At 46.0% G+C, this 15201-nt stretch overlaps 1 protein-coding gene across 1 annotated transcript in view; it reads left to right on the top strand.

The window, feature by feature from the left end:
- The window catches only part of LOC148541917 (neurotrypsin-like), a 60307-nt gene that overhangs the window by 30575 nt on the left and 14531 nt on the right, over positions 1–15201 (top strand). Inside the window, exons 13-14 of the mRNA XM_088473488.1 lie at positions 11197–11319; positions 11757–12028. Of these exons, the coding sequence (XP_088329614.1) occupies positions 11197–11319; positions 11757–12028 (395 nt within the window). The remainder of the gene's footprint in view (positions 1–11196; positions 11320–11756; positions 12029–15201) is intronic.

The following is a 15201-nucleotide window of genomic DNA, read 5'->3' on the forward strand; positions in this document are numbered from 1 at the left end:
AGTAAGACACATGGGATAGTTGGGAGACGTTTGTGGTTAAACAGTATTTTTCAGGCTTTTTTTATTTACTTATTTTTTTTATTTTGGGGCATGTCATTTTATATTGTTACAATATTTCAGAATAATATATATATTTTTTTAATTGATCACATTGTTTAAAACAAATGCAGAGTTTGAAAGCAAAACACATTCACTCAAAACACGCAATGACACGTATATGCTGACTGGCACAGACATTGGTGCCAATCAACATCTACGTGTAATTGGGTTTAAATTATTAAAGTGTGATTACACATTTATTAAGCATATCCTCAAGCTGTTGAGGTGCCTGTTATATTTCTCCTGATGATAACTGTGCTTTTAACATAGTGAAAAAATATCTGCAAATTTGCTAGATATAAATATGGTGACCGCCTAAGTGTTCTCGGCACCAGCTGTGCTGGTAGCAGCAATTTTGTGCGTGATGAACATCGTGGGGCCCCCCATAAAATGTGCTACCTGACTAGGCTCTGACAAGTTGGGCTGGTGATGCTATAAGAGCGAGTGTGGGGCCCTCATGTCATAAAGTTACGTAGCCTTAGCCTATACAGCATGAGGCTGAATTCTGTAGGGCCAGCGCTACAGAATATGCTGGCACTATATAGATAAATATTAATAATAATACTATGGCATCCACGGGTATGCAAAACCACCGTGATACATTACGTAAATCTTATAACTAATAGGATCTGTGTTTGTTTTTTTGTACACTATTAGTATTTTTTTTTATACTAATGGACTACAGGTCCTAATGGGCCCTGAATGCCAGGGCGTGCTTATAGACAAAACAATAACAGTGCAATACAATGTGCAGACAAGATGTAGTTCCTATGCCTACAGCCTGGATGCTGACTTTCAAAATCTCGGCACTGGAATCCCCATTGCCGGCCACAAGACCGGCACCGGAATCCCAAAATTAGTGGAGATGCCAACGCCATAATCCCAACAGCTGGCATCCTGATAGTGGGGCCGGTTAGGTGTTAGCCATGCAGAGTGGGGCGAATTGTTAGGGTTAAGTGTCGGGGGGATGGGGTTTAGGGTTAGGCTACGGGAAGGGTCGGGGGGATGGGGTTTAGGGTTAGGCTACGGGAAGGGAGGTTGGGGTTAAGCAACCCCCAGGGGAGGGTTAGGTTCAGGCACTAATGGGGAGGGTCAGGATAGGGGAGGAGGGTTAGTTTTAGAATACAGCAAGGGGGACAAGGGGGGAGGGTTACCATACTTACTGGACCTCTGTCGGGATACCGAGCATCGGGCTGCCGCTGTCGGTATATTGACAGCTGGCATCCCGTATGCCGGTATTACATACCCAGCCCGTGCAGACACTACTAAAGGAAAATAATAAAAATAACTTGTGTGAGAAAATATAATAATGAAAAATATTTTTCTTCTTCAGGGTCCATAGACCTTGGGGTGTAGGTGATGGGAACCAGTCCGGGCACCTCAGTTTCGTTGGTGCCTGGCCGGAGTCGGGTCACCATTTCGAAGGGGCCTGTTTAAGCTTATTTTCTTTATTTTACAAATAGAGCGCGCAGCAGACTGTCTGCCGCTCCGTCACCCCTCTGGTGCCGTGACGCCAGTACTGATCTGGGGATCTTGGCGGGCGTTTTGGGGGTCAGCGCTAGCCAGGGCCCCCGGAGAGAACCCAGACTGCACCCGGACATCAGGGTACAGGTAAGGCGGGTCACCGCCCGCAGTGACCCGCGCGTTATGGCAGTCGATACCTCTGGTCTCAGGAGACAGACCGGAGGTGGCTGAGTATGGACGCGTCCATTGCGCTCCACTGAACCACCAGGGACAATTTGGTGCAGGAAACCAGCGTCCCAGTGCTTAATAACTGGCCAGGGGAGACAGCTTCCCTGTTTAAGCGGCTCCTCCCCTCAGCTCAGCGCACCTTTCCACTGCGGTCTGGCTTCCCTGAGCTGCTCTCCTCTGGCCACGCCCCCTCTGAGGTCTCAGGCGGCCATTTTCTTCATGGTGCAGTCGCAGCTCTACCAGGACAACGCGTGGTCCGGTCCCCCTGCATACTTCTCCCCAGCTTCTGTAGCACTATTGTCTATGAGACACTGAGCCTGTGTAGTTGAGTATAGTGCCGCTTTGCAGCATCTTTCTTGCATTGTATGTGACTTGTGCTAGTGCTGCCTGTCTGCATCTTTTGTCTATCTGTCAGCTTATGGCTATACCCTCTCTCTATTTATGCCCTAATACAGGTGTTGTTAGGGTGGTTCATACCTGACTATATATATATACAATTTGTGAGGTCTGTCACATACTGTTGTGTGTTGCATTGTGCCATATGTAGGCAACAGGTTCCTGCAGTTTACTTAAGCCTAAGACATGACCAGTATGTTGTTCCCTGTTAGTATTTATACATACTCGTGGTTGCTTTGTACACAGTGCCATATTGTGCGTCATTTTACCCTGCAGACATGTCTGACAAGGTACCCATGCCGCAATCTTGCAGATTATGTACTGCAAGATGAGGAGGATGTGGTTCGGGATGGGTCATGTGTGAGGTGTTATAGCCTTCCATGTACCTCGAACCCCCCGACATCAGTACAGGAGCCCCCTTGGGTGGCTTTTTCTCAGATGCTGGCCTCCATTGTGGACCGCCTGGTGGTTCCGGCTGTTTTTCCTCCTATGGGGGTACCACAGCAGCCCATCCCTAACAGAGACTACCACTGATTATGCAGATCCCTCTTGTACCACAGCAGGCGGTCATTCCCACAATGGGATTACCACAGGGTGGACCTCCACCATGGGTGGATGTTTTCTCTACCTCAGTGCGGAGTCTGGCAGCTTCTTCTACTGCTCTTCAGACCATGTTGCAGAGTGAGAAGCTCGTTAGGCCAGCTAAGCGTCATGTGTTGTCATCTCAATCCACACAGCTATCACAGTCTGAATTGTCTTCTGATGAGGGGCGGAGCCTAAATCAAGGATTAATATTCCTGCCTTGGTGCGTGCAGTCAGATCCGTATTGGTTATAGAGGATGACGAACCAGACCCTAAATCCAAACGCCCCCTGTTTTTAAACAGTTGAAGGTGACTTCGGCAGTATTCCCTCTGTCAGATCAGCAGGTGCATCACATGGCTGATGCCTGGCAATTGCCTGGTAAGAGGTATCGACCTCAAAAACGTTTGACCTCCTGTTACCCATTTCCTGAGGCTCATTGTAAGATATAGGAATCACCTCCTGCAGTGGATTCACACGTTCCACGGTTAATTAAAAGTGCAACGTTACCTTTGCCTCCATTTCTTCCTTGAAGGATCCTACGGATAGGAAGGTGGAAACTTGCCTAAAGTCTATATACTCTCTTTCAGGAGCTGTTGCCAGCCCGTCCATGGCTATCTCCTAGGTAGCTAAGGCTATAGAGAGTTGGGTCGATAAACTTCTCCTTGGAAGCTCCAGAGAATCAGGTGTTACTGGTCGGCCATATTAGGGATGCGGCTGCATATATTGGTGAGGCCGCTCTGGATGCTAGACTACTGACATCTAGGGTCTCGGCCGCGGCCGTGTCTGCTCGCCGTTCCCTGTGGCTACGCTATTGGAGCGCGGATGCTGATTCTAAGAAAGGCCTGGAGGCCTTACCCTATAATGGGGAGATTTTGTTTGGTTAAGATTGTTAACACGTTGGACAAATTCAAATCAGCATTTTTGCCCTCAGCATCTGCTCCTGCAAAGTCTCGAAGCTCCTGCTGTAGGTCCTTTCATTCTCAAGGATATCCAAAGAGCAGTCCTTTTCTAGGCAGTCCACTGCCAAGAAGACTGCCAAGCCTAAGAAACAGGCCTGGAACACAAGACGCCCGCCTTCAAACCGGAGGATAAACCCGCAGCTTGACGGGTCAGGCTTCCCTCTGGGGGACCCCAGACTGGGAGGCCGACTTCTTCAGTTCGCCCAGTGCTGGTGTCAAACCACCAAGGATGCTTGGGTAAGAGAAGTGGTCTCTCAGGGGTACGCCCTTTCATTCCTTCGAAGGCCGCCCCACCAGTTTTGCTGCACAGGCCCTCCTTCAGACAAGACCAAGGCCTTGCAGATCCAGAAAGCCATACAGTCCCTGCTGCAAGCAGGGGTAATTGTACCAGTTCCACTATCTCAACGAGGGACTGGTTATTATTCTACTCTCTTTCTGGTTCAGAAACCAAATGGGTATCATCGGTCTATCCAATACCTCAAATCTCTGAACAAGTTCCTAAGGGTGCCCAGGTTCAGGATGGAAACTTTACGATCCATCATACTGGCTATGGAACCTGGGGATTACATGGTATCACTGGACAGTCAGGATGCATACCTACATGTTCCCATACTGCCTTCTCACCAGCATTATCTGCAGTTTGCTATACTGCAATGACACTTCCAGTTTCAGGCACTGCCCTTTGGCCTATCCACGGCTCCAAGGGTATTTACCAAAATGATGGCTGTCATGGCAGCCCATCTGCGGAGTCAGGGTATCCGGCTCCTACCATATCTGGATGACCTCCTCTTGTTGGCATGTTCTCCAGAAATGCTTCACCACCAACTGCAACTGAAGGTTGCTTGTCTGCAGGCGCTCGGGTGGTTAATCAATTGGAAAAAGTCCTCCCTAATTCCCTCACAGAGGATATTTCATTTGGGAGCCCTTCTGGATTCTCACCAGCAGAGAATCTTTCTAACTCCAGAAAAGATCTCCACACTGCAGCTGCGAGTGCGCAGATGTCTATGCAGTCGCCGGGTGTAAGTTGATTCGGCGATGCAGTTTCTGGGATCCATGGTGTCCACCTTTGACATGGTGGAATATGGTCAGTTCCATTCCAGGCCCCTGCAGGGGTTGATCCTCTGTAGGTAGAATGGATTACCCCACCGGATCAGGACTCAGATGATGGTACTCTCTCCGGAGGTGCGCCTGTCTCTGTCTTGGTGGCTATTGACATCTCATATAACCAAGGGTCTCCCCTTTTGGATCCTGGAGTGGATACTCCTAACAACAGACGCCAGTCTCTGGGGATGGGTGCAGTGACCGGTCCACACTCCTTTCTGGGCCGGTGGACAATGGTAGAGGTATCCCTGCCCATCAACATATTGGAACTTCGGGCGATGTACAGGGCCCTCATGATGGCATGGAAAGCCCGTAGAGGTTCAGTCCAACAACGCCACCACAGTGGCTTACATCAACCATCAAGGAGGCACTCGAAGTGGGGCAGCAATTACAGAAGTGTCACGCATTCTGACATGGGCAGAATCTCATCTGCCGCCCATTTTGGTAGTGTTCATTCTGGGAGTTCTCAATTGGGAAGCGGACTTCCTCAGCCATCACGACGTGCATCCAGGGGAATGGTCTCTTCACTAAGAGGTGTTTCAACTCCTAGTGGACATATGGGGTCTCCCAGAGGTGGACCTCATGTTCTCCCGACACAATCACAAGTTACCAGTGTATGGGTCCAGAACAAGAGATGCCTAAGCAAGCCTGGTGGACGCTCTGACAGTAAAATGGACCTTCCGGTTTGCGTACCTATTTCCTCCAGTCTCCCTGCTTCCTCGGGTTCTTCGGAAGTTCAAGCAAGACGGAGGCACTGTGCTGCTGGTATCTCCAGCATGGCCCAGACGTTATTGATACTCCGATTTTCGTAGTCTCTCCATCTACACTCCGTTCCTGCTGCCTCAATGTCAGGACCTGTTGTCTCGGGGTCCTTGCCTTTACCCGGACCTGGATCGTCTGTCTTTGACAGGGTGTGGCTCTTGAGACATACCTCCTAAGGTCCAAAGGATTCTCTAGCTCGGTCATCAACACGATGCTTAGAGCGCGTTAACCTGCCTCCGCCAGGATCTACCACAGAGTGTGGCATACATATTTCCAGTGGTGTCGTTCAAGACATTATGACCCTTAGGTGTTTCAAATTTCTAGAATCCTGGCATTCCTTCATGCGGGATTGGACCTCGGCCTACGCCTGGCCTCGTTGAAAGTGCATATCTCTGCACTGTCAGTGTGGTTCCAACGTAGAATTGCTCTGCTTCTGGATATCCACACCTTCTTCCAGGATGTCCTCCGGATTCAACCTCCCTTTGTCCCCCCAGTGGCTCTTTGGGATTTGGCAGTAGTTCTTCAGGCACTCCATTTGAACCACTAGATTCATTGGAACTTAAGTGGTTAACAACTAAGGGGCGTATTAAATTTGAGGCGAAAAGTCAGTTTTCGCGTGTTTTTGGCTGAAACTTTCGCCGATTACGTCATTTTTGCCTGTTTGACTTTTACCCCATATTTAATTTGAAAGACTTTCCGCCTAGGCGGAAAGTCAATGCAATGTAATAGGCGGAAAAGTTTCACCTATGAATGGGAGGTGGAAAAAAGTGCAGAATTGGGGTTTTGTGGTGCAACGTTGCGGGAACCACCCTGCAACCTTCAGACAGTCCCCCAAAGGTAAACTGTGTCAAAAAAAAAAAAACACTTAAGGACACCCCAAAAAATGACTTTGAAAAAGGGGGAGAAAAATATGTTGGGGTACAAACTTAAAAACTAGTGAACTTGACTCTGGGGGGGTCCCCAAGTATGCCCCAGGTGTTTTTTTTATTGCAGGTGCTTGCGGAAGGTGGATTTTTCATGATTTTTTCAACTTTACTTTAGCAAATGTTAAATATGCTGACCCCCATTTTCAGGTACCCCAAATTTGCTGGGATAACTTATTTTCTGGAAAAAAACCTCCAAAATACTATTCTGCATCACGTATAGAAAAACACTATTTAGCAGCTATTCAGCCCGTTTAAAAACACCACATACCTTCAGCAAGCCAAATCGGGGGGTACCATAGTGAACCCCCATGTCAGAGCATCATTTGGGGGGTGTCAGGCTGATTTCCCCAAAACTGACAGTACTTTCCGCCTGTTCAAGTTTTCGCGTACTTCCATATGGAATACGGGGTATAGCTGGGACAGCCGCGATACTTTACCGCCTACAAAACAGGCGAAGTAGGCGGAAAGTCCGGGCCACAAAAAAATATCGCTGCTCGGTTCATATTGAATACGACTCTAAGACTCTTTTTCTTCTGGCTATTGCATCTGCCAGGAGGGTGTCAGAATTGAGAGCACTCTCCTGTCATCCTCCTTTTCTGATATTTTACCAGGACAGGGCGGTGCTTCGTAGTTCCTTCCTAAGGTTGTTTCTAGTTTCCATATTAATCAGGAAATTATAGTACCGGCCTTTCTATCACCAGTCCTCTCGGCAGGTGAGGCCTCATTGGATGTGGCCTGCGCCCTCAGGATTTATGTGGACCATACCATTTTTCTTCAGAAATCAGACTCCTTGTTTGTGCTCTATGGATTTCACAAGATGAGATGGCCAGCCAATAAACAAACATTGGCTAGATGGCTTCGTATGACTATCTCAGAATCTTACATGCAGGCAGGCCTGCCTGTTCCGACTTCTGTTAAGGCTCACTATACTCGCTCTGTGGGTCCTTCGTGGGCAGCTCGCTGTGGTGCCTCGGCTGTTCAGCTTTGTAAGGCGGCCACGTGGTCTGCTGTCCAGTCCTTTCTAAGGTTCTATGCATTTGATACCTTCGCCTCTCAGGATGCTTATTTTGGGCGCCGGATTCTCCTCTCAGTGCAGGAGCATCCCCACCCTTAAAAGGACTGCTTTGGGACATCCCAAGGTGTCCCTGTGGAGCCTATGGACCCTGAAGAAGAAAATGAGTTATGGTAAGAACTTACCTTTTGTTAACTCTCTTTCTTCAAAGTACATAGGGACAACAGGGCACCCACCCTGACTCACCTGGCTTCATATGGGCTATCATACTGGTCACCGGTTTCCCGTCACCTTCTCTGTGAGTGCGATTCTTGAGTGTTCCAGTCTTCCTTCTCTCTTATCCTCCTCCGGCCTTTGGCTTTTACAAACTGGGGTGCCTCTGACTCGGGGGTGGGGTATAGGGAGAGTGGGCCCAATGCATCCTGGGAGCTGAAAGCTTTAACTGTGTGGTGGTCCCGGATTGGTTCCCATCACCTACACCCCAAGGTCTCTCTGTGAAGAAAGAGAGTTAACAAAGGCAAGTTCTTACCATAACTCTCATTATTACAATGCAGATTCTAAAACCAAAGCAAGGTACCTATGTATAATACATATAGCTTCATAATGTCAGGATGCAGCCTGGGATCGGCCGTTATTCATGTCTGCGATGGCGTCTTCGGGCTCCTAAAGAGTCTGGACGTCAGCCATAGAGACAAGTGATGGTGTGCGTCATGGTTGCCGCTTTGCGGTCCTGGGTGCTGCCATGTTGGGTTGCATCATCTGATCAGTATTCTCCTATGGTAGTTCTGCGGTCAGTCAGCTGCTGTCTTTGGCCAATGACCAGCTACCAAGGGGTATATTAGGGCACTTCCTGCAGCAGGAAGTTGCCTGTATAACTTTGCTCCTATAGTGGTTTCCTACTGTGTCTGCGTTCCAGGCTCCGCAGTGTACCTCTTCTGTGTACTCAGCGTCTCACATCTAGTTCTGGTTATTACCGCTACTCAACATCTCACATCAAGTGCTGGTTATCACCACTACTCAGTGTCTCTCATCAAGTGCTGGTTATCACCGCTACTCAGCGTCTCACATTCAGTGCTGATTATCACAGCTTACTTACCATCGTCATTCAGTATCTCATATCAGGAACAGCTTACCATCGCTATTCAGCATCTCATATCAAGTACTGGTTATCCTCACAACTAGCATATCAATTTCCAAAGTACCTTTCTCCGCCCACTCGTTTCGGGATCTATTATAACTATTCTTCCAACATTGTCAGTGCTTATATAGTCATCCCATATCTATCTCCGTGTTTTCTCCAAGTACCTATCCCGCGACCTGTTCACCTGGTGCAGCGAAACCCACATCCCGATTGGAGGGGTCAATGGTGAAGACCATCAGGTGGACTAGACTCCGCACCTTGGGGTAGGTCTCGCCAACACCTGGGAGAGACATATGAAGAGGACGTATATATTGCCTTCCCGTTTCCTATCACCCGCTGCCCTTGGCCCCCCGGTCCGTGTTCCAACTACAGAAGCCCTTAAAACTCCAGGGTTTGATACATAAATGAGGTCATTTAGGGGTATAAAAAACACTGAGTGTCTTTATAATGAGTGTTAGAAATGTCTCTGGAAATAAAGTTCCTCTTTATGAACACAAAATGATGATTTAATTACCAGTTCCACATATACAGTCCATAGAAAAGAGAATGGTGAATTGCCATATGAATAAAGCTGTGTGTAGTCCTGTGCGGATGTTAAAAAATCCCAAGGCAAATGGCGGTATACCGGTGTTTAGGACCTTCGTAGAGCTGGAAAAGTTCTTTGATATCCCAATATTTCAATGATCCAGCAGTAAAAGAGTAGTCATAGCCACATACATCCAAGCCCAATGGAACATGAGCCTAACGCGTTTCCCTGTACCAGACAACTTCATCAGAGGCATTGAAGTCTGTTATTATTTCTTCTACACAATTGAGGTTTCTTCTAGCTACACAGGTGACTATACTGTATCTAACAGCAGCGGTCTGCATACACAATTTTTCTACTTTCCACTTAGTACAATTTTCAATTTGTAATTTTAACTATGTATGTGTACCACACAATTTACTTATTTTCACCTTCGTGATTCTTTTGACAGTACCAGTGGCACCCCTTTCTTTCTGTTTATAATACTACATTTGATTGCATTCTCTGGTAGCCATTTATTTGCTGGTATTTGTACCTGTAGTTGTATTTGGAGAAACTCTAGTGCTTTTAGCACAGGGCTATTTTTTTTTCTAGAGTGGTGCCCTAGGCAATTCTGCCCTGTGGCATTTTTACAGGGGGACCTACAGGGGTAGGCTATAGTGCTGGCAGAACAGGCTGTACCTTCCACTGAATATCCTACTACCAACACAGGGTGTGGGGACACTGTGCTTTTTTTTTTTTTTTTTGGAGGAGGGGCTTGCAGATTTTTATTTTTTTTAATATTTTTTTTTTTTTATTATTATTCATTTCATTTTTAATTTTAACATTGCAAAGGTCTATATCATGATGATTATGATCATTATCTTTGAAACTTCCTTTCCCTACCCCATCCGTAAGAAGGCGCAAGTCACGTAGGGGTCTACATGCGCAGTACCAATGAGGGTATTTCACCAGCTGTCATAGCCTAGTGCTGGTAGCAGCCTTTTTTTTTTCTTTGGAAAGACCTCAGTCTGTATGTCCCCCTGAATATCCTACTACGAGCACATGCTATGGGGACATTTTTTTTTTTTTTTTTTTTGAGGGGGGGTTGCAGATTTCATTTTTAATTTTAACATTGCAAAGGTCCATTATGCTGATTATGATCGTTATTTTTGAAACTTCCTTTCCCTACTCCATCCGTAAGTAGGTGCAAGTCACATACGGGTCTACATGCGCAGTACTAATGAGCGTATTTCACACTTAACAAACAGACGCAGGACCTACTCTTCAACCCTGCTATTGTTAAGTCATTTTTTTTCTATATTCTGTTATTACTTTTAAGACCTGCATGCATAAGTACGGTAGTTTGTTTTCAACATTTCAGTGCAATTTAGACCGAAAAGTATAAACAAAAATCAGTAGCTGTTTTTCTATTTTTTGCGTCTGTTCCTTGAATCTAAAAAAAACGAAACACAAGGAGGAGAAAAAGTCAAAACAAAGACTAATCTCTCGGATGCCCGGCCGTTACTGCTGCTCTGTAAGTGCTGTTGCGGAAATACTGAGTTATGCATAAGGACTTTTTCTTCCAATGCACTGCAGCGCTGGAAGTGTAAGGGATTACATCCATGTATCTGTTGATAAATAAAGCTTTCCTGTTAGCATTAGATATATTATTTATTATTATTAACAGTTTCTTATATAGCGCAGCATATTCCGTTGCGTTTTACAATTGGAAACATTGATAGAACAAAACAGGGTAATAACAGACAGACATAGAGGTAAGAGGGCCCTGCTTGCAAGCTTACAATATATATAGCCACTGTCTGCTTAGGGAGCACTGGACCGGTTGGCTGTCATTTAACCTTGTCAGAGGTTTCAGTGAGCAAAGTGTTTTTGTTGGTTTTCATTTTACTGGAAACATTAGAGTACTTCAGATTATATTTTATGTTTTTTTCTCTTCATGATAAATAGAACAGAAGTGAAGGACAATGTGATTAGATGCTGTGCTTTCTCTGTGTAGGGGCGGCTGGCCATGGCAGGCCTCACTGAGGCTGAAGGGATTTCACAAAGAATCTCGTCTACTATGTGGAGCAACACTGATCAGCAGCTGCTGGGCTCTAACAGCCGCTCACTGCTTTAAGAGGTTAGTCAGGTGTGGCAGACATGTACCCACATTACAAGTGTTCATTCAGTTAAAGTTTATAAATGAAGATACACACTCCAGTGTTTTCCCCAGAAATTCCCGGGAACGGAAGAAGGGGGAATGGGGGGGGAGCCCGAAATTCCATGAGCAGCCGGGTACGGAAGAAGGGGGCATGGGGGGGTTCTCGCCGGAATGGGACTGGGTGGTGGGCCGAAACCACATCACAGGTGGCAAGCAGTAGCCCACTTCACACATCTCTACCTACTGAAAATCAAGAAGAACCCTGTGCATTGTGACAAAGATGATACATGTTATATGATGCTAGAAGACTTCATTAGCTTCATTAGATTTCCTTTACATATGATCCAATGCATACATTCATTCAGGTTATGTTTCAGTATTATGTGCTTAAAGAGAACTTCTCTCTTCCCTCTCAGGTTTGGAGACAGAGCACACAGATACTCTCTCAGAGTAGGCGATTACCACACTGGTGTAGAGGATGATTTTGAGCGTGAGCTCCCAGTGCAGAAGATTGTTGTACACAAGAAGTACCACTCTAGCAGCAATGACAATGACATCGCACTGATCAGGGTGCAGGGAAAGGATGGTCACTGCTTGGCATTCAGTTACCATGTCCTGCCCATCTGTCTACCAGAGAGGAAGTCTGTGTACCAGAAACCGTGCTTTATTTCTGGATGGGGAGACACAGGTATTTCTGTCGTGTATGATTGCTGTCTAATACATATGATGCCTCCGATTATTTAATCCCGCTGTGAAGATGATTTTAAAATGTCATCATACATGGTCACCACCATGGTAGTCATTTATGTGGACATGTGGCTTAGCAGTAAAGTGAATTAAATGTATTGGTTATGTCATTGTAGCGCATTTAACCTGTTGCACCCAGTTGTTTGCATAAACATGGCGGCTTTGTGGGAAGGGTGTGGTATATATGTTTGATGGTCAGTGTCGACATTCATCATGTCAACATGAGTAGTCTTCTTCTAATTGTGACCCTAGTGCAGTGTTGGCTAACCTTGACACTACAGCTGTTATGGAACTACATAACCCAGCATACACTGCTACAGTTTTGCTATTATGGCATGCTAAAACTGTGGCAGGGCATGCTGGGATATATAGTTCCACAACAGCTGGAGTGTCAAGGTTAGCCAACACTGCCCTAGTGCTAATCATAAACCTACTGGAAATGTTGATATCATGACAGTGTTGATATTTCCGATGTCAACATTCTGTCAGTGTTTGATATTAATGATCTTTACATTTTAATCATTTTGACCTGATGAATGTCGACTTTCTGCTGGGCATGTCAACAGGTATACAACACCAGTGCTATTGCATGTTATGTGTTCCCTGATGTTAATTTCTTTTTGGGTCTTGTTAGATTTGAAGGCAGTTACCTTTTTTGTGTTTCTGGGGGTCAATTTACAGTACTGGTAATTCCCACAGTTAAATAAGCCTGCACTTAGGGTGGTGTTAGTGTGGTTTGTACGTGTTCCCCACATTTGCGCAAATGCTGTATGTACCTGTTCCTCTATGTACCCTTTTTCAATAAATTCGGATTGATTCATCCCCCTGCCAGATGAACAGAACATCGTAAATGTAGCGGCGCCACAGAACTAGGTTTGCCCCAAACACATGCCCAGACCAGATGTTAAGGTCTTCCCATGAACAGGTTGGCATAGCTTGGGACAAACCTAGTTCCCATTGCTGTACCTGTCTCCTGTTTGAAGTAGGTATCTTCAAACCAGAAGAATTTATGCTGTAGAATGTGAGTGATACATTTGGTGATGAAATTGATTTGTCATATGTCCATACTTTTGTCCTGTTGTAAGCAGTAGGCAATTGCCTTCACTCCTTGTTGGTGGTCAATCACCGTGATTAGAGAGGTCACATTGCTCATTAGTTTACAAAGAAAGAAAAATTGAGAATCAGACCAAATTTAAAACTGCTTTCATAACTCAGGGCCTGATTCAGAGCCGGCCGCTCTTTAAGAGTGCTCGCTCTGAATCAGGTCTTTTTATTTATAGGTGCGGCCTCCTGGCCGCTCGCTAAGCTGTGGGTGACCACCCACAGCTTTTGCGAGTGGCTAGGTGATGGTCGCGACCATTGCGACCATCGGGGCTTGCGGCGCGACCCTTGTGGTAGGGTCTCGTCTGTCGCAAGCCCCAGAAAGCTTCCTGCTCTAACAGAGCAGGAAGCTCTCCACTGACATCACTGGTGATGTCAGTGGTGCCTCCCACAAATGGCAGGCGTTCCTTCGGGAACGTCTCAATTTGTGTAGCCACCCCCCTCCCCGCCTACAAAATGGGGCGAGCTGTCGATCAACATCGACAGCCGCCCCTTTTGTAGTGAGTCCCGGAGCGAGAGAATTTCTCTCTCGCTCCGGGGCTTGTGCATGAGCGCGGTGCGCAGTACCCCACCATCCACCCGCTTGCGAGCGCTATGCGCTCGCGAGTGGGTCTGAATCAGGCCCTCAGTACATTAAAAATCACAAACAGATACGGAGTATCTTAAGAAAACACTGCCATGTCCTACGTGAGGACGAGACCCTGAACAACCTATTACTGGACAATCCCACAATCCTAAAGCCCCTGACCTCAAGAAACATCTGGTTCATAGTTACGTTAAACGTGGGGAACACGTACAAACCACACTAACACCACCCTAAGTGCAGACTACTTTAACTGTAGGAATTGCCAGTACTGTAAACTGACCCCCAGAAACACAAAAAAGGTAACTAATCTAACAAGACCCAAAAAGAATTGAGCATCAGGGAACACATAACATGCAATAGCACTGGTGTTGTATACCTGTTGACATGCTCATGCGATCTGCAGTACATAGGCAGAACCACGAGGAAATTGAGCCTGAGAATTTCTGAAAACACAATAACGACTCCACTAGCCTTAAATTAAGAGGGATCCAGCTAGTACCTGTATATTGGAGAGGGGGGGATTATATAAAATGAATGAATAAGGAAGAACTGAAATGGATGGTGACACTTAAAACCATCAGACCCCACGGTTTGAACCTTGACAACGGAGTCAAATCTGTGATTACAGGTTGACTCCACTCATTCAATCATGAAACACACTTCATGTCACGTCTACATAGAGGTTTCATTTATGCGATTTCTTGTACTCGTTTTTGCACTTATGATATGCCATATCTTGATATAACCACAAAATAAGGTCTGTCAGAGATGACTATTAGCGAGATATAAACATAATTGTGATTTATAGATAAGAGTCCGAGAATGCCTCAGATTAGAGGTCAGTACCAGCCTGGTGCTGTCTTTAGGGATAGAGACTGTTTCCTCTCCAAATATAATAACAGTCATTAATCAGAATCACTCCCCTCATTCTTCTATATGCTACATTTTACCACCGAGGGTTATGTCCTACTACTCCACATCATATGCAATGATACAGGATTTACATTCAACTGACACCCCCCGCAACAATCGAAGTTACTATAGTAACAAACAAAGGGCCAATGGCGTGTTAGGATGACGTCAGGACTGAGGACTACATGTACCCACAACAAAGATGGCCACCCATCGGCTTCCGAACAATACATTTCCCCCCTTGGGACTGACCATCCCAACACACACTGACTATCATATGCCTAAGAACTCCCTTTACTCCCCCCCCCCCCACCACCCCGTTACTACCACTCTCTCCCCACCTTACTTCTCCCCCCAATCCCGGGTTGTTATACGAGATATACAATCAGTTATCCATTTCTTCCATTTACATTTTTAGTATTTTTAGAATAATCCTTAGAGCACTGTGACCCTGAATAAAGGATTCTTTTTCATACATTATTACTGACTAATGTCATTCATATACTCCTAAATCT

The sequence above is a fragment of the Taudactylus pleione genome, unplaced genomic scaffold (genome assembly GCF_031769625.1).
Source record: "Taudactylus pleione unplaced genomic scaffold, aTauple2 ptg000016l, whole genome shotgun sequence".
NCBI lineage: Eukaryota > Metazoa > Chordata > Amphibia > Anura > Myobatrachidae > Taudactylus > Taudactylus pleione.